The sequence below is a fragment of the Falco peregrinus genome, chromosome Z (assembly GCF_023634155.1).
Source record: "Falco peregrinus isolate bFalPer1 chromosome Z, bFalPer1.pri, whole genome shotgun sequence".
In the NCBI taxonomy this organism is placed as follows: Eukaryota; Metazoa; Chordata; class Aves; order Falconiformes; family Falconidae; genus Falco; species Falco peregrinus.
In genome coordinates this window covers 11,370,470-11,396,618 of record NC_073739.1, presented here as the reverse complement: position 1 = coordinate 11,396,618, position 26,149 = coordinate 11,370,470, and the positions used below count along the sequence as shown (strand labels likewise).

Below are 26,149 nucleotides of genomic sequence, written 5' to 3'. Positions count from 1 at the left end.
AATACTGAGAGAAAAATGCAGGAACCCAAAAGAGAATATTCTGATACAGCCAATGTCTCTCAAAAAGTTAGATGAAGTCCAGAAACTGAGGTGAATTTTTTGTTTGGTCTTTGTATATAGGCTTTTTTTAGTGCATTTTTCTGGGTATGAAATTTTTTTCAGCCAAGTACTAGTATCAGACAACTGCAACCAGGTAAATGCAAAGACTCTCTACACAAATGTATGGGTTAATAATACTTGTCTTTATTCAGTTGCTATACCAAGGCACAAGAGCCTAGAATTCAGTGTTACATAATGACTGAATTATTTTTGAAATATCAATGAAAACATTTCCAAAAAGACCAAGATTATTTTCACAAAGGCCAAAATATATCTTTCAAGATACAACAGCTTAAGGTTTTTTCTGAAGTATCATAAACACATAGTAAGGCACATAATAAATACACAGCAATTCAGGTATTAGACACTATAAACTCTTGAGGTTTAATTTTTGTGCCCCCAAAGATGACCTTAAGAAAATAACCTTTTACAAACTTGTCAAACCATCACAGACCTAATTACTTTCCAGAATATTGTAAATATTTTATTCTTTAAAAGAAACACACAAAATTCTTTGAAATCGCAACTATTTTGTGTTACTTCCTCCAAAATGTTTAATACGACATCTTGAAGAAACTTGTCAAATATCTTCTACTCCACAGAGAGAAGGCACTGCCTTTTCTCTAGTAATTTAACCTATATGAACAGCATGGGTTTTTTGTTTTTTTAAAAAGTTATTTGTAAAGATTTGCCAAAGTATAAACACACCACACTGATGACATAAATACTGTTTAGAGGACACACAGTCAGGGCTTGCTTTTCTTCAAGAAACTTGAGCCCTGTATCCCATTCAAATTAGTGTTTAATCTGTGCAGAATAGATTTACTATTTTCTTAGAAATACTCTTTGTCTGATATATTGTAAAGGCACTCAAATGTTTTGTAAAGCTGTTTTCAAACAAAAGCTAAAAAGGATGTTCTCAAAAAATAACTAACTAGGAAATTTGATGATAAATTGTTGCTAAACCAATTTTACACAAGAATCTTTCTATGGATGAATGTTAAACTGATCACATACTGGCAGCTACAATCAGAAAAGATCATCACTTAATTCTTTGTGTAAAAATGAGCTTTTTCTTTTAAGAGAACTCCTCATAGCTTTTTAAGTCTTATTTCAAGATTTTATGAACATTGTGATACAGTCTCAAAAGGAAATTTCACAGAAAAGTCAGATTGTCCATTTTGAGAAGGAAATTCGTAGGTGATGGTCTTCTCCAAGGTCATGATTGTGAAGCGCTATGAGAGCGTGAATTGCTTCTTCCACAGAGTCCAGCTGGATAAGAGCCATTCTGGAATCTCTCCTGAAGTACAATAAAACCTGTTATTAATCCTAACAAAATTTTCATTGCACCTGCCTACACAGAAGATTGAGGCAAGTATTTTTTTCAGCCACATCACACACACTGAACACTTATTCAGTGAAAGAATCAGAACTAGTTAGGCACCTCCTAAAATGAGGAGATAACAAAACTATCCAAATTTTGTACATTAATGGGCTACAGCCACGCCATTCTTCTATTACACTGCACTTCAAAAAATAGGGTAGAAATAAAGCTTGAAGACCTCTAAGAAACACTTGCATTGTCCATATATATGGGATTATTCTACCAGGTATGATCATGCTAAAATAATGCTGCCAAGCAACCTTAATGAATGCTCAAGCAGATTTGTCATCATCTTTTACAAGACATTTTACATATACATAGCTTGTATTTCTTTTTAAAGACGCAAGTATTTACTTTCCTTAAACTTATCTTACTTAGAACACATGGAATTTGTCAAAAGGCTGTATATTTTTCATTTAATTATGCTAACATAATTCTAATCTTAAAATTTTAAATGGGATACTATCACAAAAATTGTCATAGCTGTACAGATTTTGCCTGTAGATACATACACATGGAATTTTGCCTATAATTATAGACACATTTAATTTCCCCAAAAAGCAATTACCCCTCTCCCAGGATGAAAGCTTGCTCAGCATTTTGACAAGAGAACTTACAGTAAGAATTTGAAGGCTTTCACAGTAGATCCTGTACTTTCAAAAAGGCTCTTCAGATAATCAAGAGTGACAGAAGGCCTATTTAGAATAAACAAACAAACCCGAAACAAAACCTCCTCAACTTCTAAAAGAGCACAGAGTTCTGTAATAGTACCAAAATCTCAATTCTGGCTTCTAAATTAAAATTTGAAGAGAAAAAATTACCTCCACCAACCTGTGTCATGCTTCAGCCCAAACATCTTGGATTTGACACTAAGATTTAGGAACATAGTACACTAAAACACAATTCAGATACACTCTACTACTTTTCATCCACCCCACTCCTCCCTCCATTAAATTCAGATTGCATAAAAATCACTGAAGATCACCCTCAGAAATACCTTTCATCTTGTAATTACTGCGAGTGTGCGTCACATTATGAATTTTGAGTTTTCTATTTTACTCAAAAAGCCATTTCCTAGAGTGTCTGTGTGTGTGTGTGTGTCCCCTTACTTGGATAAAATTCCATAGTTTTCCCTTTTCCCTTCCTGCATAGTTGCCAAACAGCAGAAGCCTGTAAAAACTTAGGGTTGGCTGTCACTCCACACATTGTTAACATTCTAAATAGGAAAAAAGGTTGCTTCAGTTTTAAAGTACATGCCGCTTAATACTTCTTTTACAACTCTGCCTCTATGTAAGAGGTCTGAATTCTGTAGAAACTATTCTTTTAAAAGTGTTAGAATTATGAAAAAACGTATCTACATTAAACAACAATGGCAATGATGAATTTGATGTAATGTAACTCCAGCAAATTATCTAAAAAAACATGTCTTTAATCTTTGTGCTAATTCATAACACAGGACTTTATACAGGAAAAACTAAAGGATATTCTCAAGAAAATGTAAACTGCATTAAAACTCATAAAGAAGAGCATTCAATCAGTTATCCTCTTTGCTAACAATAAACATGTGACAGTTAAAGGATTCACTTATTGTTAATTACACAGCAGATTGACACAAATTCTCAGGAAACTGTAAAAGGCCAAGGAAATGTAAAGCTAATGTCAGAGTCTGTAACTTAAGAACATAGCCTAAAAAGCATCTTTCCAAGAAGATCACATATGTAGATACTCACGGAATGTTGGAGAGATGCAGGGTGGCAGATGGAGGAAAGATATTTTTGAAGTTCTTAGAGCCAGGTCTCTTATAACGGTGTAAAGGGCTATGCAAATAGTCCTTTGTCAGACCTTGGTCGTCTTGTCCCTCATGAGGAAGTTGAATTCTCCGATGTTTTGAAAAAGTAGCATGGAGGACCTTTCCATAAAGCATCTGCCCATTCAAATAGGTGATAGCTAAACAGTGGAAATATAGTTTGAGCAGGAACAAAAGGGAGGGGAAGAAAAAAGGATTCTTTGAATACTAATATTGTCTTCTATTTAGTGTCAGATTTGACATTCTAAGTTGAAATTTAAACTTCCATGTCTACCAGGTGGGCTATGTAATAACATTCTTTTTAAAAGCAGTATAAGGATGCAATATAATCTCCAGTCTAAATGCAACAAAAATGCAAAGCATTTATTAAGGCTGAGATTGTTGGGCCTCTTTAGTCTGGAGAAGGCTGAGAGGGGATCTTGTCCCTGCATACAAATATCTCAAGGGCGGGTGCCAAGAGGATGGGGCCAGGCTCCTTTCAGTGGTGCCCAGTGACAGGACAAGGGGTGACGGGCACAAACTGCAGCACAAGAAGTTCCAAATGACAATCAAAACCTGCCTGGACACACCTCTGTGCACTTTGCTCCAGGTGAACCTGCTTTAGCAGGGGAGTTGGACTAGATGATCTCCAGAGGTCCCTTCCCACCCTGATCGTTCTGTGATTTCAATGAAGAGCAGCTGATTATTCTTAAATAGCTAGATACAGGATTAACTACAGGAAAATTGGATGATGCATTAATGAGGTAAAATATCATAGTTCTCTTGTAGTTTAATTTTAACATTTACTAGATTGAGATTCACAGGATATTTTTTTTAAACCACCATAGGAAAATAAGTTATTTACATGAAAGCAAACAGATCATTATTAACATACACAAGGAAGTTTGTACGTAGTAAAGCATCACAATGATAGATTTAATTTGTTTATGCTTGTCACTGACAGGTGGCAAATTCTTCATCTATATCACACTCATGCAATTTTGAAGCATAACTGTGCCTTAAAAATCATTACCTAGTTGAGCCTGGGTTGCATCTGCCATCTGAACCAAAGCATTATCTCTTTTGTTAAGCATGATCTTCACACGATGCACATTACCATACATACCTGTGGAAATCCAGAAAGGAAATTTGTCCAGAGCATTACTATGAACAGCACAAGGGCATTTCATTTGAATAACATCAATGTTACAAAGAATACTCACCTCATTAAACAGTTTGGTTAGAATATTAGTTTGAAGGAGAACTTTAAAGTTTGTGTATTATTTTCTGAGGCTCAGAAATGGGGTAAGAAACCCTAGGATCTTGGTCATAAAAATGCATGTTTATGTTCAGCTTTTAAATAGTGCAATAGTGTGAAAGTCCTCTTAACAGAGGCATACTAAGATATTATTATGCCAACAAGTATTATCTTATCCTCTGCAAATAACATACATGCCAATTCTGTACCCCATTTCCTGATGCAATCTTTGTTTTTTCATCCTACTTTGCTTTCCCAATCTTTGTAGTAAACAAATCAGACCACACACTGAAATTCTACCGACACTGTAACTATTTTTAGTAGCTGTGGCCTATCACCGCTGACTCAAATTAGTGTCATTTTGAAACCAGCATGTTCTCTTTTGCCTTTTCTAGACAAGACAGAGCAATGGAACTTACATCAACCAGCATGTGTCAGATAAATAAAAAGAATGTTAATCCTGTAGTTTCTCAAGGTATATTTGACACATCTTACCAAACAGGATGAAAAGTCCATATGGTGTGATGGCCTGTTTAAATGATAAAATAAGTATATTACTTTTAAAGCCTTGAGACAAAAGAAATCTATTCCATAAGTGCATGATGAACAAAAAAAATGGAAGAGATACTGCATACTAATACATAAACCTGTCCCTCCAAAAGCCATTCCCTGTAATAACTACACTGTAATATATTACACTCTATAGCATTCTTGTTAATATATATTTGCTATGCACACATAAAATATTTAAACAAGCTAACACTTCAGCTCATGCATTTTCATCACTCAAGACTCAGTCTGTCATGCTGAAGAAGTTATTAATACTTTAACTGGCTTAATTATTTGAACTTACTCTTTCCAAGCAAGCAGTTCATTCCCTGAAAAATTAAAGACATTTCCTAAACTAGAAACAGAAAAGAGCATTCAAGAACACCCTTCTATTTTCTAAACAGCAGACAACACCTATAAAACTAAAACCAGTTGCTCCAAAATGCGTTTGCTTTGTCTTCAGTTTTGTCCCCATCTCTGTACATGACCATAACATGCTAAAACGATACACATGCCGTTTAACTGTTTATATATGAAGAATATAGAAAGTGATATTTAAATTTTGTTCGATAAATAAACACTAAATATTGAAAGAAATAAATTATCTTCAATGATTTTCAATACTTGGGTACCAAGCTCCCAAGCACCAAAGAAGATAATTTACATGCTGATGCTGACAAATTTTATTCAATTGAGGCAAAGGCTTTACCAGTAATGAATACTAAAAATACCTGCATATCAGAAGCACTACTCACACTCTCTAGCCCTATTCCTTCTCAACTCAAAACATCTGAAATGTGCACCAAACATCCTTAAATTATTTAAAAACAGAAGATATTTCCGCCTAAGAGTAAGCCAATACTCTTTTAACATCAGCATTTAGTATTAAGGAACAATTGCTATCAATGGAAAATTTAATGCCTCCAGAGTTTATCCTTTTTTCCCAAACATTTTAATTCAGCTATTTAAAGAAATTTCTAAACCAAATGAGATTTCAATATTTCTACTGAGAAAATGTTTTTTGGAAGACAAAACCAGCTCATTTAAATATCATGAGGGAATGTTCAAATGCACACTGAAATGCTGCAAACAGGGCAGAAACATAAATTGAAATAAGGTCAACCAGATTTTCTACACACAGAAAAAGAAATGATATGGCTCAGACAGCTACTACTGAAGAACAAGTGTTACACAGTTGTCAAGAAATGTATTTACACAAATTTATATTTCCAACAATTAATGTCATTGTACATTCTTACTTTTTGTTTTAAGAAGTTGAGCATTATTTAATACATTTATGTTGTATTATGCATTGCAGCACAAAGTTCTACATAACTTCTCAGATATGTTTTAAGTAAAGCAGCAATGTCCTAAAAACAGCTTTGACCTATGCTTCACATAAGCTTATTCTTAAAAAAATTACTCTTTCAAGAGTCAAAGAATCATCTTGAATCAGCTGCAGGAAGCACATGCACAACAATAATCAGAAATTAAGTAGTAAGATCTATTGACAAGTCAAATCCTAATTTACAGCCATTTCTTTTGATGCTTACTGTGGAATTCAGCTATTAGTACAAAAAACTGAAACAGCGCAATTACTTAAAGCAATGGGTCAAAAGATTTTTAAACTTCAGTAATATGAAGATAACTTCCATTCTGCCAATAACTCATAATTTTATGAAGTTTATGGTTGTGAATCTAATGAGTGTGGAAAATAAGAATTTTACATTGATGTAGTAGAACTGCTTATCAATACTCCAGTAGAATTGTGTTTATGTCATGGCCTTGGTAAAGCTTGATTTTTATTTTTAAGAGATGTACATTACTTTTAATTAAGCACAGGTCAATATGTAATATTTGAGTAACAAAGGTAAGCTTATAGTCTATGTCATTTCCAGTATAAAAATAACTATCTAATTTGTCCTTGGCAATTTGACTGCCAACACATTAAAAAATAAATCTGTGTGGTTCTATGAAAAAGTGAACATGTGTATTTGTTAACTTTTAAAAATGGGTTTACAGTGATGTCAATAGCAAAGTGCACTTGTGATAGGCTTCTCCAACCTGAGAAACATTGCAAAACTCGAAGGATCTCATCGGTGTTTTGAAAGGCATTTGATTTGGCATACTTTTATTTCCTTTTCTTTTCCCTGCTGTTTCCCTAGCTCATCATGTTTTCCAACAAACAAAAAAAATGTTTGGCTTCTCTAAAAGTAGCACACAGAGCAGTCATATTAACAGAGATATCAGTAAATTTAGTTATAATATATGTTGTTTACCCATTCAAACATTTCTCACACCTGATCATGGACTTTTTTCTAATTACTAGCTACACTGCTAACATAGGTTTCCTAAAGTAAATCGTGCTTGGAAGCTTTTCAGTACTGACTGGAGTTTAACCTCATCAATATTTCAAACTATCTCAAACAAGAATAAAGCTGTCCATTTTTTTATATTATCAGCATAGATATTTCCTCTCATTCCTTCAGCTAATATCAATTTGCAGGAAGGATTCTGACAGTTGGTACAAGTTGATACTTGCATCAGTTCCACCAATCAAACTTACTTCAGGATTGAGGTTTGTGACCAGTAAAACAGAACTCGTTGCAAAAGCAGTAGCACCAGGAATACTCATCTGTCCAGGCACTGCATACCTGCTGACTGAGAAAGAACAAAATACTCCAGAAATACCTGGAACCAGAAAACCTGGAAGGGTATTAAAAGCATCCTTTAAGGTCTCGAACTGGAAAAGACGTTTTAGAGGAAAATCTCAGGTTACATTTGGGGAAAAAAAAAAAAATCAAAAAATGGTTAAAGAAAATTCCTAGTATCTGACCAGCAAAGCAGGAAGCACCTCCCCTCCAGGGATGAAGAAACATCAACAGAACTAAACAAGAGGGGATATAAATTGCACCCTGAAAAGAAAGAAAATAATTTAGCACAGAAGTTTATCCTATGCTAGAAAGGAAAAGATCTGAGTCTAAAAGACTATTTTTCATTTTATAGCCAGAAGAGGGAAGACTTCCTGCTTTAGCTTTAAATGTCACTGAAGTCTTAAAAAAAACAGATGCTTCGTTTCTTCTCTTGCAGGTTAATCTTTATCATGGCATTTAATTTCTTCACTTATTAAATTATAAACTACATCAGCATATGGGGTTTTTTTAATTACTGAAAGTAATTTTACTGAATACTATGAGAAAGAGAACTAGAATTACTCAAATGAACATTGTGTTCTGACTGCTGCGTTTGGAACAAATTTTCTCTGAACAGGTGTATTCAGATGGACCACTAGCCCCAAATGCAAACACCATATTTTTACAAAATAGAAACTTACCAGAAGCTTGAGCATAGCCTGTGGATTGGGCAAACACAACGGGTCCTGTGTATGGTGGGAAGACCACTCTTTTGCTGCCTAGAAAGAACAGACATCTAATTAAAACAGATTTTTTAATTTTTAGAAAACTGAAGAGAATTCAGCAATGACAATCAGCTTCCAGGGTTGCTATTCTGACCTCAGTCAGTGATTACATCTTTTATAAAACGTTTGGGTTGAAAACTCTCAGTGAAATCCAAGATTTTTTTTTTTTTACAAAGAGAATTGTAAAGCCACTTTTAAAGGCAACTGATCAGCCTCAACATCCCTCTCTAAAATGAAGTCAGGGCAAAAAGTAATTTAGACAAATTTGAATAGAAAAGCACAGCATAGATTAGTATCCATTGAAGTTAAGACACCTGTGGTTCAATGTTCAACAGATTTTAGTCACACAATGGAAATGCATTCTAGAAATTTTCTGGAAGTAAATACACTCAAAGACATTTTGTAATGATGTAATACAACTATTTCCTAGGTATTTCTAAAACCAGTATGGGCTAAATAATACAAACAACAACAATGAATCTGAGGCTCTGCATTTTACTAGCTATTGAGATGCATATTTTACCTTTTAAAAAGAATGTACTTTCCCAGCATGTATTGCTTCATAAATAAACAGTGTTTTTTATGGCTCTCCCAAAAGTCTTAAGCATTAAACAGATTTGGAATATCAACACATGAGAAGTTCCAGCCTTGAAGATAGCTCAGTGATTTTTACATTAGTATGTGGTGTTAAGCACTACCTGGGGCAGCCTCTTGTATTATAAGGCAGTTAGATTCAAACTTGAGTTGTGGATGCTTTCATATCTCAGCACACTAGTTGTTTTTTTTTTTAAAAAACAGGGCATGTATAATTACATGTATAATACACCCTGCAAGTCTGGCAATATATGTCTGTCTTACTAGTCAAACCACCACCATTGACTAAAATAGCTACATTCACTAACAGATGGTTATTGACAGGGATGATATAACACCATAAGAAATATCTGTTGCAAATTACAAAAACAACAAATGAAATGGACACCACAGATCGAGTATTCATGAATTCTGCACCACATTACACCTCCACTTACCTGTAGCAACAAAGTGTCTTTATTCAGTTGTTAGTATAAAAGTTACCACACCAAAGCAAGTCGTTGTGTTCTTGAAATACATGCACTGGTGCATTATACTGACAAGTTCTGGCAATACAGGTTTTAATCACTTATTCACAATTCAAGAATGATAGTGGAAACATTAATCACATGCTTTTATTCTGCCAAATATTAATATTTCAAAATCAGGCATGTAAAAATTGTCAGAGCTAATGCAAGAAAGACCTGGAATTCTTTATTGCCTTTTTTTAATGTGCAAAATAATTTGCTTCACGGCTAGCAGCTAGCTTTGAAAGCAAGCTAATTCATGTATCTCTGCTTATGCTCACTGGGTGAGGGAATGCTTTAAATGCAAAACATTCACAAAATCTGCTTGTTTATAGTGCAGTATCTTTTCCACAAAAGACTCCTTTCAAACAAAAGGAAAAAGAAAGGGAGGGGGAGGGGGGAAGAAAAAAAGAAGTTTCAAGAGCAGTTCAGTTTTACTATTAAGGTAGCTTCAAGTCGACCAAGAAAAAAAAGGATATATTACTTTTAGTTGCATTTATCTTAAAATTCTCCATCAAAACTACATCCACTACTAATAACATGAAGTGTAAGTGCTGACGTGACTCCCAACATCTTTTCCTCATGTAGTGGAACTGAGGACTATCGCAACATGCCTATGGCAACATATGCATGTCGTTACCACTGGCAGAAAGGCTAGAAGCATGCTTCTGCCAGTCTACAGCTACTTTTTAAAAAGGAAAACATCTATGCAGTTGCTTCACTGTGACTGCACTATTAAAGAATTTTGATACAGAAATTTGATTCACCTCTACATCAGCACCTCTTGCTGTTCTTACCATTACAGTAAATGTTCAGACTGAAAACAAGATGTCTAGCAATAACAAGCTTGGAAGAGTGAGAGGGAAGGAAAAAGAGAAGTGTTCATGTGTATCCTCCAAAACCATGTATACAATGTTTTCTGTGCCCTACAAGCAAGTTTGTCCTTAATCTACTCCAATTGTACTTTCCTCTTTCATTGACAATTCAAGTTGTGTAGGTCTAATTAATTAGAATACTTTTTGCATGTCTGGAATGGGTGCTAGGTGGTAAATCCACAAAGCTAACACACCTCTTATCTCAGACATGCAAATAAACAATTGTATCCGTGTATGGATCAGCTCTTGCACACTGGGTGAAGAATCCAGTTTTGGGATAACAATATCTGATCTATAACAACATGTTACCATGATGTTGTATGGCAAATCCTCAAAAAATGTACAACCATCTTTACAACTTATGTAAAGATCCAAGGCCTGCCTTTAAGGGGACCAGCAAAAACAATCCATAAAGTAGTGAGTGCAACTCACTTCTTTACTCTCAACTAAGCTACCAAAGCCAACTATTGAAAAAAAACAAAAAACAAAAAACAAAACAAACCAAAACAATAACAAAAAGAATCTGCCCTAGCTATCACAGAAAACTAAAGGAAAAAAAGGGAATTCTTCCCCAGCTGTTGCTACCGTTCTACCAGCTGGACAGTACTTACTCAACAGCTGAGACAGTTCTTAGCTGGGTATTATTGTGTATGGCTGTCATTAGACAGAAAGAAAAATAGCTAAATTTGCTCAATTTGCATTGTAAGCACTTCTGCCAAGTTATCACATGAATGTGTTTGGTGATTTGTATTATTACCAATTGAATAAGCATGCCCGAGCTATTTATGGTGAAAAGGTTTCTCCAGTGTGGCTTCAAGCAGACAATGTCTCCTCTATGCCATGGAGGTGACACATAACATTTAAGAAAATACCTAAAATTTTATTTTTTACAAGATGATGACAAAACATATATAAATACATGTAGGATTTCTAAGTTTCTTATGGCTTTGTTTGTTACAGCAAGCAGTTATCCTAAAATATCAAGAAGTAAGAGCTAACACCCTTAAAACACCTATCTTCAAGTAGCTTTAGGCAACCAGTGCAAATTTTGATGATTACTATTGACTATTCTGATATGCAACATTTATTATACTACCTGTACCAATGATACAATTTCACAGCATTTTATGTATGCAGATTTTTGACAACACTTTGAATTTGCCCAACAGCATTCCTCATGTTGTAGTTTCAGATATTCATTTATCTAGAGTAGGACTTTCTGCTTTCCATACAAACTTTACTGGACCTAACCAACAGAAATGTACACAAAATGTATCCTTCTATGAACCTGATATGAAACCCAGAGCATAAGTGCAACATGAAAAGCATAATGATCTTATTGTGTTTTCATCAGTAAAAGCGATCGTTTCTTACCAGAGGCATCAGATACAGAGGGCTCCAGGGGTGGCTGGGCATCACCAGGAGGAAGGCTAAAACGAGTGAAATCTCTGCTTTTGTTATTGTTGTACTTTATAATAAGGTTAGATAACTTGGAGAAATCAATACGCAGAGTGCAGCACGAAACATAGACACTGTGGCCATCCAGAATCTGAAGAAAAACAATCATGTTTTCAGAAACAAATCACAGTGGCAGCCACCACTGTATTTTATTTTCACCCCACAACTGTATCCAAACTGAAATTCATCTTCTGTTTTTAAGGCGCTGCTTTTAAATACCAAGTAGACAATTATGCTGCCGCTATCCTTACCTAAACATCCTGTGTAAGTTACTAGTATAGTGCACTAATTATTAAGTATTATGTCACCTTCTGCCAATGGAAAAAACTCAGCTTTAAGCATAACTTGTCTTTCCAGGTGTGTTTCTAATCTTAGCTGTCTCTCACTCAACACACGATACCAGATGCTAGTAACAATACTAATTTGGAGATTTTTATTGTACGGGAACTGTCCCTTACATAAGTTGGTGAAGGGTCTGGAGCACAAGTCTTGTGAGGAGTGGCTGAGGGAACTAGAGTGGTTTAGCCTGGAGAAAAGGAGGCTCAGAGACGACCTTACCATGCTGTATAACTACCTGAAAGGAGGCTGTAGCAAGGTGGGTGCTGGTCTCTTCGCCAAAGTAACAAGTGGTAGGACAAGAGGAAATAGCCTCAAGTTGCATCAGGGCAGGTTTAGATTGGATATCGGGAAAAATTTCTTTACTGAAAGGGTTGTCAAGCATTGGAACAGGCTGCTCCAGGAGATGGTTGAGTCACCATCTCTGGAGACATTTAATAAATATGTAGATGTGGTACTTAGGGGCCTGGTTTAGTGGTTGACCTGGCAGTGCTAGGTTAACAGTTGAACTTGATGACCTTATGGATCTTTTCCAACTGAAACAATTCTGTAAAATCTATCTTTTTAAGAGTAGCTGTGCTTGGAAAGATCACTGAAGTAGTATTTTCTGCCTATACCAGTCATAAAAGAATCATGATGGATGAACAGGGGAAAACTCGTTTGCTATAATTATTTAATATAATCTAGACCAAAATTACATTTTTTGTGAAATCTTTAATAAGGTATTATTTATTATTAATACTGTTCTTTAAGAAAAGATGTTATTGCTAACAAACAGGCTATAATGCCAACCACCTTTAATAATTTCCAATATATATGTAATCTCTAAAACACATAGTAAATTTACTTACTGGCCTGAAGTGTAACTAGCAATAGTTAAATATACTATGCCTTTGATTCTGAAGTTGAGAATAAAGTCAACTTCAATAACAAAAGTACAGTGAAAGTTCCATTCACTCTAGTCTTCCAGTAATTTTTAAAAAAACAGAATGCTAAACACCACTTAATGCTTAGCAGAATCTGTTCTTCTATATACCTTCTATGGAAAATTTCAAACTGATTTTATTTACTACTATTGAGGTGACCACACAGGTTAAAGAGAAATACAAAGCTGTCTCAGGCTTAGTTTCAAGTAAGTGAAGTATTTTATTTTCTGTCTTTTTCACTTCACAGTTCAAGTATTATAGCCTGATGATTTGTAACATTGCTGTACCTTCTGCAAAAGTCTTTGAAGTTTCAGCTCTTGATATTTAATTATGAAACTCCTCCCCACTAAGGAAATTAACAGTATTTTCTAGAAATTAAAATACTTAGCAATTATAAGAAAACTAATAATAAAAGTTGTTTGGGAGAAAAATGTATTTGGTTTATGTGGGAAAGTTTTGGTAGTGGTGAGGCTGCTGCCTCTCTGTGAGAAGAGATCAAGGGCTGCCCCATGCTGGACAGAGTGAATTCCAGCAGGCTCCAAAACAGATCTGCCACTGCCCGAAGTGGAGCCAGTCAGAACACTGCTGGCGCTTCTGTGATAACATGTTTAAGAAAGGGCAAAAACCACAGTGCAACAGCTGAAAAAGAGAGGATTGAGAAAAACGTGAGAGAAAATCCTGCAGACACGGAGGTCAGAGGAGGGGGAGAAAGAGGAGGTCCAGGTGCTGAAGCAGAGATTCCCCTGGAGAAGACCATATCAAGGCAGGCTGTCCCCATGCAGCCCATGCAAGTCCACAGTGGAGCAGATACCCTACTGCAGACCGTGGGAAGAATCCATGTTGGAGAAGTTTGTGAAGGACCGTATTCCATGCAGCAGACCTACGCTGGAGCAGGGGAACATTGCGAGGAAGATGCTGCGGCAGAGACAAAGTGCTCTGGACTAACTGCAATACCCATTCCCTGTCCCCCTGTACTGCTCAAAGGGAGGAGGCAGAAGGTTTGGGAGTGAAGTTGAGAAGAAGGAATAAGGGTGGTGGGAAGACGTTTTTACTTTTGGTTTTGTTCCTTACTAAACTATTATATTTTTAATTGGCAATAAATTAAATCTGTCTTCCCCAAGTTGAGTCTGTTATGCCTGTGATGGTAATAGGCAAGCAATCTCCCTGTCCTTATTCTGACCCACAAGCCTTTTCATCTTATTTCCTCCTCCTGTCCTGCTGAAGAAGGGGCACAAGAGCAGCTTTTTGAGTGACCGGCAGCCAGCAAAGGTTAACCCACCACAGAAAATGGGCATAAAGTAGGTGAGCTTTTCTTCATTACCAAGAACATGCGTTTTAAAAATTGCGGTACAGCTCCATTGAAATTAAGAAATTTAAGGCGAAAACATCGATTGCTGTAAATTTCTCACTGAAACTCAAATGAGTAAAACGTGTAACATTCATCTAATCTCTGGGCATTTAACTACAGTACTCTTAGTATTGAACCTTACTGAAAATACTCCATTTAATTTGAAAGGCAAAAGACTTCCTGGTCAACTACCATTACCATCACTTGTCACTACTGACAACTCTGATTTTTGTTTTGGTAGACTCGTGCAGGTCTTGGAGTATATGCTATACATTTATGTTTGCAGTTGATGGCAGAGCACTATCCTCTTAACTAATGGGGGATGTTAAAGTTATTCATGTGCAACAAGAGCATTAGAATGATACGAAGTCATAAAGTTAATGATCAAGCTATCCCTGATGTTCCCCATTTATCTAGGGGGGGAAAAACCAAACTGAAAAGACAACACAAATCAAGCTGAATGTACTTGCACTACACTTACCATTTTGGCATAATATGCTTCCATTGGATTAGCATACTGCAGCAAAGCTTGGAATTTATTACCCTTATTGAACATGACAATCTTCAAAACAGATCCGTATACAGAGAAAATCTGAGAAGGAAGAAACATGGACTTTCAGAAACAATGAATAAATCATGCACACTACAAAACTAGCATTTAATACTCCATATAAGTGTCTGAAGATTACTTTTTTTGTGACAGCTAAACATAAATTGAGTGAACTCTGAATTTTGTTTCAGGTAAAGAAAAAAATTTAATAAGAGGCCAGAAAAGATGGGGAAGAAGGATAAAATTTCCTTAAAGAGTTAACAATAACTGTTCAACTAAGGGCAGGAAAGGCCAGCCCAAACTGACATTTGTCCATTGTATGCAGAGAAATTGTGAATAATCAAAGCTGAGGTTTGAGAAATGGTCTCTCATAAGGCAGTTGAGATGGGAACTGCAAATTTCCTTTCAAGTTAAACCCTTTTACATTTTGTACTTTAAACAACTTCTGGAAATTTAGTGACCAGATATACATCTTAAACTGTTTACGTGTGTACAAATTAATTACACAGACCCACTGTCCAAATTAGAAGACAAAGAACAAAAAAGTAAGACAAAGACCTAGTTTGGGACCTACTACTCTAATTTACAGTTGAATGGTATTTGATCTATTGCAAATGCAAACATTACCAAAAAAAATTTAAAGGTTGAAATTAGTTATATATACACTCAAAATAAGAGTGTACACTACATGGAGGTGTCTATACAAAAGCAAAACCACAAATAAAGAGGACAAAATTATAGCTAGAACTTATCATATAAGTGCAGAAAAACTATGTCCAAATAAATAGTGGAGGAGGAAAGGTAGGTTTGGAAAGCACTAACAGTTTTAGAACAAACTGTTAGAATCAATGCAAAGCCAGGAAAGCAGACACACACACCCACTCCACCCCACCCCAGACAAGTATTAAGCCTGGAATGGAAAGAAAGGCCAGAAACAAGGACAAGCATCTCTTGCCAGCCTATTAGGCCTGGAATCATGGATACAAGACACACTGTCCTAACACTTTGTGCCCAGTTTTTCAGTCTATCAGAAACAAGGTTTTTATGCTGCTGTCATTGTTTTGTGGTAGAAGACAGAAGAGAAACCTCTTTCACAGCTGTTTAAAATTAGCCATTGAGTACCTGTTCATAAAGCACTCAAGTTTGAGATGATAGTAAAGCAGAAAAAACCTTCTTCCAGGACTGCAGGTTTTTGTAAAAATATCCCAATTACTTTAAATTACATTAATTTAAGAAACTCATATTTGGGGCTTGTTTTTTACTGCACAAATTTACTAGTTATTACAGAAGCTTCAAGTATGAAACCCTTTGCAATATCTGAAAACAGTATCAACAAATCCTTCAGGCACAAATAAATAATTATTGTTTCTAAACTTACATCTCAATGGCGTAGCACAACCTACTAGCAGGACTTACAGTAATGGTTTTCATAGTCCATATAGCTCATCACTATTCCAGGCTTTCAGAGGTGGTTGAACTAAATGGCATTCTAGCAGTTGATCAACAATCAAAAACATTTGTCAAAGCAACTCTAATTGTATATTATATCACTTGCATCCAATTGTAACAGTGAATATAAAACCCTAAAATATAATGCAAACTACAAAAGTTACTCAGTACAAAGAGTGCTAAAATATGGGTTCCCAAGCTCTTAATCGTATTTCACTATCTCATCATGTTGGTGTAAATTAGAAGTAACACCTCAAATTTGTTGCTGCTTCTACAGAAACCAAGAAATTAAGTTAAAGACAACGTGAAAAGCTGAGTACAGAAGCCCTGTTTACTTTGATTTTTTTTGTGCAAAACTGTTTCAAGCCTGGATTCCTAAATTGCATCAAAACATTTTAAAGTGACAGTCATCATTCAAGTGATTAAGGATACACCTGTACTTTTTAAAAAAAGTTAATGGATTTACAACAGCAACATTTTAAATTACATTTTAAACAAACGATTTTTTGGTTTTTTTGCAATCCTCATTACCTGATACAGTGTGTCTAAAGTAAGAGGGTAGAAAACATTTTCAACAACGATTCGAAGAACAGAACCTTGACTGGGAGGAAGCCCATTTTTAACAATCACAGAACTTGAAAGCAGGCTTCCAGAGCGCACAGCAGTCAAAGCACACAATGCAGCTTGGGTTCTCTGAAATCAAGACACAGCAGCGACCACAATTAACTTACACACATACAAATTATTCATATCTAGACAAAGATCTTTTACAAGGAAAAGCATGTAAAATGCATTTAAACTGCAACTTAAGAACATATTCCCTTTATGATTGATTCAAATCCCACATTTTGAAGAGGTAAATCTTACCTCTTCCTTCCCTTCCCCCACCCCTAAAAGAATTCAGATCATACTTTCACAGAATTATGACCTGCTTTTTTAGTTAAAGTGTTACTACTTTATAATGCCATATAGACACAGTATTTCTTTTGATTCCGTAAGCTTTTGTCATTCTAGAAATTTTCCAGCAAATCAGTATGATGACAATATTGTAATAGACTAATAACCAGTCAGTGCACCAAAAACAATTTCTTCTGCTTTATTAGGATTTCATTCTCTTCTGGAGCTAAATTTTACCAGAGATAAGCTTAAAGGCACATAACCTGCTCTTCTTTCTGAGCCAAATTATCAGCCACAAAACCACCTTTAAATCTCACTCCTCAAACTGCCTCATTGGGACTTTAGAGGTCTCTACACTTGTTTTTGATGGGCTTTCCTTAAATAGATCTTCAAACTGAAAGCACTGTGGACAGAGAGATTCCTTTCCAAATGTAATTGAGAAGCTTGCAAGATTTCAGTGACTTGTGTCAGCGCAAATTAAAAATTAGCACTGGTTTTTGCCCCAACCACTACTTGCAACATTCTTACGAAAACAAAATCATGAGACACACATCACAGTATATAATTTATCAGTCTTAATGGGAGGTCAATTGCAATTCACCCAGTAATCCAAAAATCCAAATGAATTTCAACTGCAGTATGATGGTTTGTATACTTTGATCTTGTGCAAAGAATATTTCCTTGGTTAGACATTAGGATTTAAGTCAGTCACCTGCAATATTCAATTAGTTTTAAGAAATCAATTTTCAGTACTTCAAAAATATAAGGAAGAAATTAATTCCGGTGTTTGGCATGAAGTCACACATAAAACTGGTGTTTTATCAGTGGAAATACCCATTTTATTTGATCTAGGGTTCTGAGAAGAAACAGTAAACATTACAAAAGATAACACTTTCAAGAATAAACTTGAACTTAAAGATGATGATTTGCTAGTCCTGAGTTTGGCAAGGCCTTGGAACAGTGCCAACACAAACCCCACAAAAGCAAGTTACATGACCCCTCACAATGACATCCGTATCTGATAAACTAAAAAGCTTTAAAAGAGCTGTTTTGGGGGCAGAAAGTGGTTCATCATGTATCAGCTGGGCTTGCTCTTCCATGTGTTCTTCAGATAGCATCTGCAGACCCACAATTAGCAATTAACTTTAGGAAAACACAAACATATAAAATTGAAGTGGTATGTTTTTGTGGTATTCCTGCTACTATATTATGGACACAGTAACTGGGGGGGGGGGGGGGGGGGGGCGCGGGAAATCAGGACTAATTATTCAGAGAAAAGATTTACCAGAGAAGGCATGGTATTTTCTTCATATTCTGAAGCTATTGAGAGCTGTTACCTAATGTTAAAACTTAGGAATGGCAAAAGTTCTTTCAGAACATATTATATGCAAGTGTTTCTAACTAGTGTAGACTATAATAGCAGGGGCACCTACAGAAGGCTGCTAAGGACTGTTTCCAGTTTTCTAATGTGTCTGAGGATGGAGAGTCTACAACCTCTCAAAGTTGTAGTAACTTCAGGAAAGAAGTTTTTTAAGTTTAAGTGGACTTTTCTGTATTGGAATTTATGCCCATTGCCTCTTGTCCTGTCACTGGGCACCACTGAAAAAAGTCTGTCTCTACCTTCTTTGCTCTCCCATCACCACATATTTGCAGACGTCGGTAAGGTACCCCAAGTCTTCTCTTCTTCAGGCTGAACAGTCCCAGCTCTCTCTGGCTCTCCTTATATGACAAAGTCCAGCTCCTTAATCATCTTCATGGCCTTTTGCTCTATTTACTCCACCATTTCCATATCTCTCCTGTACTGAGGAGCCCAGGACTGGAATAGTATTCCAGATGCGCCTCATCAGTCACCTCCCTCAATCTACTAACAAAGCTCTGCCTTCTGCAGCCCAGGAGGCTGCTGATCTTCCTTGCTGCAAGGGAATGAGTGCTACCCACCAGAACCCCCAGGTCGTTCTCTGCCAAGCTGCTTTCCAGCTGGTTGACCCCAGTGTACAATGGTACCTAGAATTACTTCTCCTCAGGTGCAGGAGTGGGCATTTCCCTTTGTTAAACTTAATGAGGTTCCTCCTGTCAGCCCATTACTCCAGCTTTTCAAGGTCTCTCTGAATGGCAGCACAATTGTCTGGGGTGTCAACTACTCCTCCTAGTTCTGTGTTGTCAGCAAACTTGCTGCAGATGTTTCTTCTCCCACCATCCAGGACATTAATGAAGATATTAAACAGTATTGGACACACTATCAGCCCCTAAGTTACTCTACTAGCAACTAGCCCCCAGCTGGACTTCATGCCACTGGTCACAACCATTTCAGCCTTTCAGATCACTTCAGCCTACTTATTTAGACTGTATTTAATCAGTTTGCCTGTTAGAATGTTAAAAGTAACAATGTTTGAAGTCTTACCAAAGTCAAGATAAACAACATCCACTACTCTTCTCATCCACAAACCAGTCATCTCACTGTAGAAAACTGTCACATTGGTCAGGCATTATTCCTTTTCAAAAAACTATGCTGACTTTTCCTAACCACCTTCTTGTCCTTAGAATGTTTGGAAATGGTTTACAGGATGAGTTGCTCCATTATGTTGTTCCCAGGCACTGAGGTAGGGCTGATCAGCCAGTGGTTCCCTGGATCCTCCTTCTTGTCCTTCTTTAAGATACAAGAGAGGTTTGCTTTCTTCCAGTCCTTAGGAACTTCCTCCAATTGCCATGACCTTTTCAAGATTGTAAGAGTGGCCTTGCAATGACATCAGCCAGCTCCCTCAACACTCACAAGTGCATCTCATTAGGGCCACAGACTTCTGTTTAATCCAGTTCATTTAAATGTTCCTTGATGAGATTCTTCTCTACATCCTTCATGAAGACTTTCCCACTGTTCTCAGTTGTTTGATATTCCCAAGAGCAAGTCTCTAACTACTAAAGACTAAGGAGAAGGCATCCAGTACTTCAGCCATGTCCTTTGTCGCCAGGGCTCCTGTCCTATTCAGCAGCAGGAGGCCCACATATTCCCTAAATCTTCCTTCTGCTGCTGATACATTTTGCAGAGCCACTCTTGTTGCTGTTCATATCCCTTGCTGGAGCCAACACCCTGTGGTCTTTTACTTTCCTAAGCACAGCTCTGCATGTTCACATAATGCTCCACATTCCTCCTGGGTCACCTGTCCATGATTCTACCCTTTCTATGTCTCTCTTTTAAGTTTCAGTTCAGTCAGGAGCTCCTTGTTGATTCAAGCAGTCCTACCACCTTCACTTGATTTTCAGCTCATCAGGATGAACCATTCTTGAACCTCAGCTCATCCACAGTAATTTTACAGATATCAGCTAGTGCCTGTCTGAAAGTTACTGCTTAGATAACAACAGACAGAAATAATATGTATCAGAATTTGACTATTGGTGTAGTGGAAGATAGTCTATTTATTTACTAACATTGTGGTTTAACCCTGGTACGTAGCTAAGTGCCACACAAGTGCTCAATCACTTCCCCCCAGTAGGATGGAGGAGAGAATTGGTAGGATAAAAGTGAGAAGACCCATGGGTTGAGATAGACAGTTTAATAGGTGAAGCAAAAGCTGCACATGCAAGCAAGGCAAAATAAGGAATTCCTTTACTGCTCCCCATCAGCACACAGGTGTTTAGCCTTTTCAGAAAAGCAGGGCTTCAACATGCACAACAGTTACTTAGGAAGAAAACCACCATAGCTCCAAATGTCCCACCTTCCTCCTTCTTCCCCCAGCTTTCACTGTTGTGCACAACACGACATGTGGGATATCTGTTCGCTGAGTTGGGTTCGACTGTCCCAGCTATTACCCTCTCGACTTCTTGTGCACTCACACTGGCGGGGCAGCGTGAAGAGCAGAAAAGGCCTTGATGCTATATGTATGCATCACAAGCTATGAAGAAAGTTAACTCTATCCTAGCCAAAACCAGTACACAACTCATGTGCAACTCTATCCTGTTAAACGGAAATTATACTTACAGCCTGATTAGGTGCATTGTCAGTCTTAAGCATTTTGTAATTGGAGTACTGAATACAAAGAGGCTGGCTTCGGAGGTAAAGTACAGCAGTATTACAGTAGCTCACCACATTAACAGCTGCTTCTACAGAACTCATTTCCAAAAGTGCCTGCAATCAATACATAGCAGTTTTTAGTGTTGTTTACAGGAGAGAACAAAACATCAAAGCACCATTTATTAGCAATTTCACTCACTAGAAAAAAATCATATGGAAGTACAGTACTGATTTTCTTAGCATTAAAATGCATTTGTGTGTTTATTTGATTTGATTTGTGGATTTTCTTAAAAGGCTTTATATTTTAAATATAATAAGTCATTACAGAAGAGGTGGAATAAGTATGACATACGGGAAGCAATGCTGCTAAACATACCACACTGCTAATGAATTTACTAGATTCCTGAATCCGAGCACTATTACCTAAGTAACAGATAAACTGATTGAAAAAGTAGGAACAGGACACTAAACACCTATCCGTTTGTTCATTATATTAACCCAACTCAGTGCTCTAGACAATTTTTAAATGATTGCCTATTGTTTTTATGATTTCAGTGTTTATTCATGATGTGAAGTATCCTGTCACATCTAAAAGGATTGAAACTCCCCCCGTAAACAAATTATTTCACATTAAAAAAATTACGTGCATGTTAATAGTTTAATCAGGCAAGTTATTTCAAGACTTCTCAAAATCACTAGTGACAATGTAGTTCTTTATCATCTATCTATTCTTATATAAGGTGGATATAATGTTCAGCAATATTAAGTTGCTAGATCATTATTTAATCTAAAAATCTAAAAGTTTAAAAACTTAAAATAAGACATTCTTTCACATTTGAAATATGAAACTCGTGAGCTATCAATGAAAGAACTAGACATCATTGCAATCATTTCAACCAAATGCAATACCAAAACGGTCATAACATGAACCATATCTTCAATCTTGATCTTATAATTGAAACATTGAAAATTACATACCTGACCTTTTCCTTTTAGTATCAATATGTTGGTTACTATGCCAAAAGGGAGAACTAATGAAATTATTTCTGCTTCAGTAGCATCATCTGGAATTTGACGAAGATGAAGGACACGCGAAGGGGAGCATAAGGATGTGTCTTGTTCCAAGTTCTCCTGTTCATTCCAATTATCTGAAATATTTTAGGGAAGTAGATGGACAAGAAAACCTATTGCACAGTGTAGATACCAAAAGCTAAAAGACATAAACCTGCTGTGTCAGCACTGACACTGACTTACCTATGGCTCTTTAAATCCTAAGAAAAGCAGTTCATATATGACCAAAGGACACTTTAAGATGACTCCTTCATCTGTTCCAAATCTCCACTGCAAGGGGAGTGTGTGGTGTGTTTGTTTTGATTTGGTTTGCATTTATTTTTTGTTTATTTTCCTGTGGGTTTTGTTAAGTCTTACAGAGAGTCCAATAACTTCTTCCCAAATGCCCATGTAACATATTTACAAAATGTTAGTTACACAGAAGAGGGACAAGTAGCAATTGGGAGGTAATACCTTCAATTCTTTTATTACTGACTTATCTTCCTGCATTGTATGTTTCTTAGATTCAGTTGCTACCTTAAATATTTTTTATTTATTTTATTGAAGAAATCCTGCTGTCCCACATGATTGTAAGTTTTAAAAAGTCTTTGGAAAGGGTAGACAGCAGTGAGGCATAAAATTCCTACAGATTCTAAAGTCTTCCACTCTGGCAAACTGCCTTTTTTTCTAACATATGCCTATTTGGATCCTGTTACAGGTAAGTGACCAAATATTACATGTCAAGGAGATGACTCCGATGACACCTCTGGAATAGGCATATTGTTCTAGAAGCTACCACAATGGAGCAATAAGTTGAAGTGGTAAAAATGAAATTCATTAGCCAAACTGCAGGTCCCAGTAGGAGATCCTACTAAAGCAAGCTACAGAAGCTTATGAGACTTGATGAAAAAAATACCCTAAACTGAGAGGAAAGACAGCATATTTTGATGGAAATTGTATTGAAGTTTAACTGCGTAACACTTAAGTTAAAGGAAGAAACAACAGGTTTTTTTCCACTTACACACCAAAACCAGCTTCACTCCAGCAAGAGAGATAGCCTTGTGTTGCATTTAGCCTTCCAAGTAGGATCACAAAAGGTTAGAAAAAATATCTCTATATGCTTACTGTGTAATTTCAGGTTTTGCTGTAGGTTTTGGATACAGTCTAAGGCCGAGAAGCAAGATTCCCTCAAGTCATGCTGTGTAAGGATCTTTACAGAGGATTTTTACTAGTGGAAGTCTGTAAAACTACAAGTCAGATGATCTAAGTGCCAACCATTGCACACTCATAAGCCAAGATAACTAATTCCCCCACCTGCAAAACAGACAAGTCTGTTATGCATTGATTTTCCGATCAAGAAATTTTAAATGACATCATGTGCTCTGTGTGCATTCTGAAAAATGCAGATATGTGGCACACTTGTTGGGGATGAGACTTTAAGACAAACAAACATATTAAATGCATATCAATACCAAGCCACAACGGGGTATATTACTATTAAAGTCTAACAACCCATCCTTTTTTACATGTACTTTTCAGGTTCAAAATGGACAAGATATTCTCAACTTTAGTAAAGAAGGCAGGAAATTAAACCTAACAGGTTTAATTTTGCCTTTAATTTAAGATGAGAGACTCTCGCAGAAGCAATACTTTCTGGTTTCTGACTCATTATCAAAGGTGACAAGATGGAGTTAAGTGGCAAACACAGCTTTTTCTCTCTACATCTTCACTGAGCATTACAGGAGTTTTCAGGTCAGGCATTCAGCCAAAAAGGACAGTGCTTACCAGAACAGTTTCAGCCTGTGTACACACAGTGTGCATCCTCTATTTCACTGTCTACCAATTAGCAAGCATATGTTAGTTCTAGTTGGTTCAGCTTCCGAACAGCGAATCATATCTGACTTAAAAATGCTCTTAAAGTGCTGCTTTTCCTATTGTAATTGTTCTAAGTTCTGTGGAACTTCAGCTAAGTCATCAAATCAGCAATAAAAGCTATCATTTATTCCATCCTAAGTATAAAGACCTCAGCATTTTTTAATCTGTTCTCCAGCTATTGATACTAATTTTGATGCAAAGCGATAATCATGTGTTACTTCTGGCATTTAATTTTAAAATTGATTCAACAACTATTTAAAGCACTTGCACGGCTATCATCTCTTCTGCATTTTACACTCAACTGAGTGAAAGCAAAAAATGGCTTCAGACAAAGACAAGAGAAGCCTTATGAACAAAGTGAAATTTATGGCCTGGTGCCACAAAGGGAAGTTCATTACAATCATGATTCATGCCAGTACAAATTTATTTCCCAGGTGTGTAGCCTCAGATCAAGAAATCCAAACATATTTTAGATATGTGACCCACCAGATGAAAAAAACACTGCAGGTGAAGCAGTTGTATTAGGTAAAGAGATTTAGGTTTATATAAACCCAAAATGAAGTATAATCAATGAGAATTAGAGAGGTTTTGGATTTATCAGGACACAAACATGTCTATCTTATTTTAAAGTTTAGACACCCTGGACGTCACTATGAAGGATCAGAGGTTGCACTGGTAATTACTAAAAGCCACGTGAACTCAATACAAATTTATATTCCTTACCAGCTAAAAAATACCATCTACGCAGGCCTGAAATATATTTCAGCTATTGAATTACTGAGTTATAAGCTAATGCTGTTTCAAGCCAAGCAGAAGCCTCTGGACATCACACTGATCTGATCAGCAGAAATATGAACAATCTGACATGTGCATGTCAAAGAAATAAAAAATAAATATCTTAAGGTTAGCTACTCGGACTCTTCCTTCCCCTTATTCCCTGTTGGAAATATAGCAAGTAAACCTCTTGATAAGCATCTGAGACTATCTGCTCTGTCTCTTGCCCCATTACAACATCAACTATTTGGAAACCACTGCTGACAGGCAACTGTCTATGTCATGAGTTAGTTAATTTAGTTTACTGGAAGTTAACTTATGCAGCCATGGGCCATTAATACTTCAAGCCCACATAAGCTGAAAGTACCTCTAAAGGCGGCAGTCCCAGCTTTCTCTCACATTCAACTTTTTGTCTGATCTAAAACTACAGATAACCGAATACATCTACTGCATCTTTCTCAACACATGGAGTGGGGTAGAGCCTAAGTTTCTTTGGATGGTAGTATTAGTTTAACACGCTTGAAGAAACATGTGGCTATGTTTTCACACTGAGCCATCACATGGCTTAAACAGATCCAGTCTCCTTACCCTGCATCTGCCTATCCAAGTTCCCACCATATCCCCCAAAAAAACCATTCTGCTGAAAAAAACCTCTGCAGATATGTAGTGAACCACATGAAGAAAACATCTGATCTGATGTTATAGAAAATAGTGATTTTTATGCCCATTTTCAACTGATCAGTATTAGAGCTCCCCAAATCTGTCATTGAATTGGATAGACTCTGGTGGCTGTACTCTTGGGAGTCTGATTACAGCTCAGGCTTTGTGAGGCTGCTTAGGGTGACAATAAAAAATAAAATAAAGAAATAAATCACCAAAAAAACTTTTACAGAGAAAACAGACGCTGTTGAAGGATGTGATAAAAATCTTTTTTATATATACCTGTAACTGGAGTAAAATTCTCCATGGTAAAAGGCTTATTACTGACTTCAGAAGAACCAAGCTTGCCAC

At 36.5% G+C, this 26,149-nt stretch overlaps 2 protein-coding genes across 2 annotated transcripts in view; both read right to left on the bottom strand.

Annotated features, from left to right (window-relative positions):
- Positions 1–26,149, bottom strand: part of INIP (INTS3 and NABP interacting protein) — a 230,722-nt gene that overhangs the window by 4,681 nt on the left and 199,892 nt on the right. The window lies entirely within an intron of this gene.
- Positions 261–26,149, bottom strand: PTBP3 (polypyrimidine tract binding protein 3). Its single transcript, XM_055790328.1, has 13 exons — positions 26,081–26,149; positions 22,418–22,587; positions 21,407–21,553; positions 17,068–17,229; positions 15,019–15,129; positions 11,844–12,018; positions 8,411–8,488; positions 7,643–7,782; positions 5,023–5,056; positions 4,303–4,395; positions 3,214–3,430; positions 2,101–2,178; positions 261–1,399 (listed from the first exon to the last, which is right to left on the bottom strand). The coding sequence occupies exons 1-13, from the start codon at positions 26,103–26,105 to the stop codon at positions 1,267–1,269; spliced, it is 1,563 nt and encodes a 520-aa protein (XP_055646303.1). The 5' UTR covers positions 26,106–26,149; the 3' UTR covers positions 261–1,266.

What these genes read in the sequence shown, in the direction of transcription:
- PTBP3 (XM_055790328.1), bottom strand. Translation starts at nt 26,105, where the DNA reads ATGGAGAATTTTACTCCAGTTACAG. An exon ending in AGGCTATGCTCAAGCTTCTG is followed by an intron (nt 7,783 to 8,410) that starts GTAAGTTTCTAT and finishes ATACCCTTCCAG; the next exon opens with GTTTTCTGGTTCCAGGTATT. An exon ending in TGCAACCCAGGCTCAACTAG is followed by an intron (nt 3,431 to 4,302) that starts GTAATGATTTTT and finishes TCCACTGTTTAG; the next exon opens with CTATCACCTATTTGAATGGG.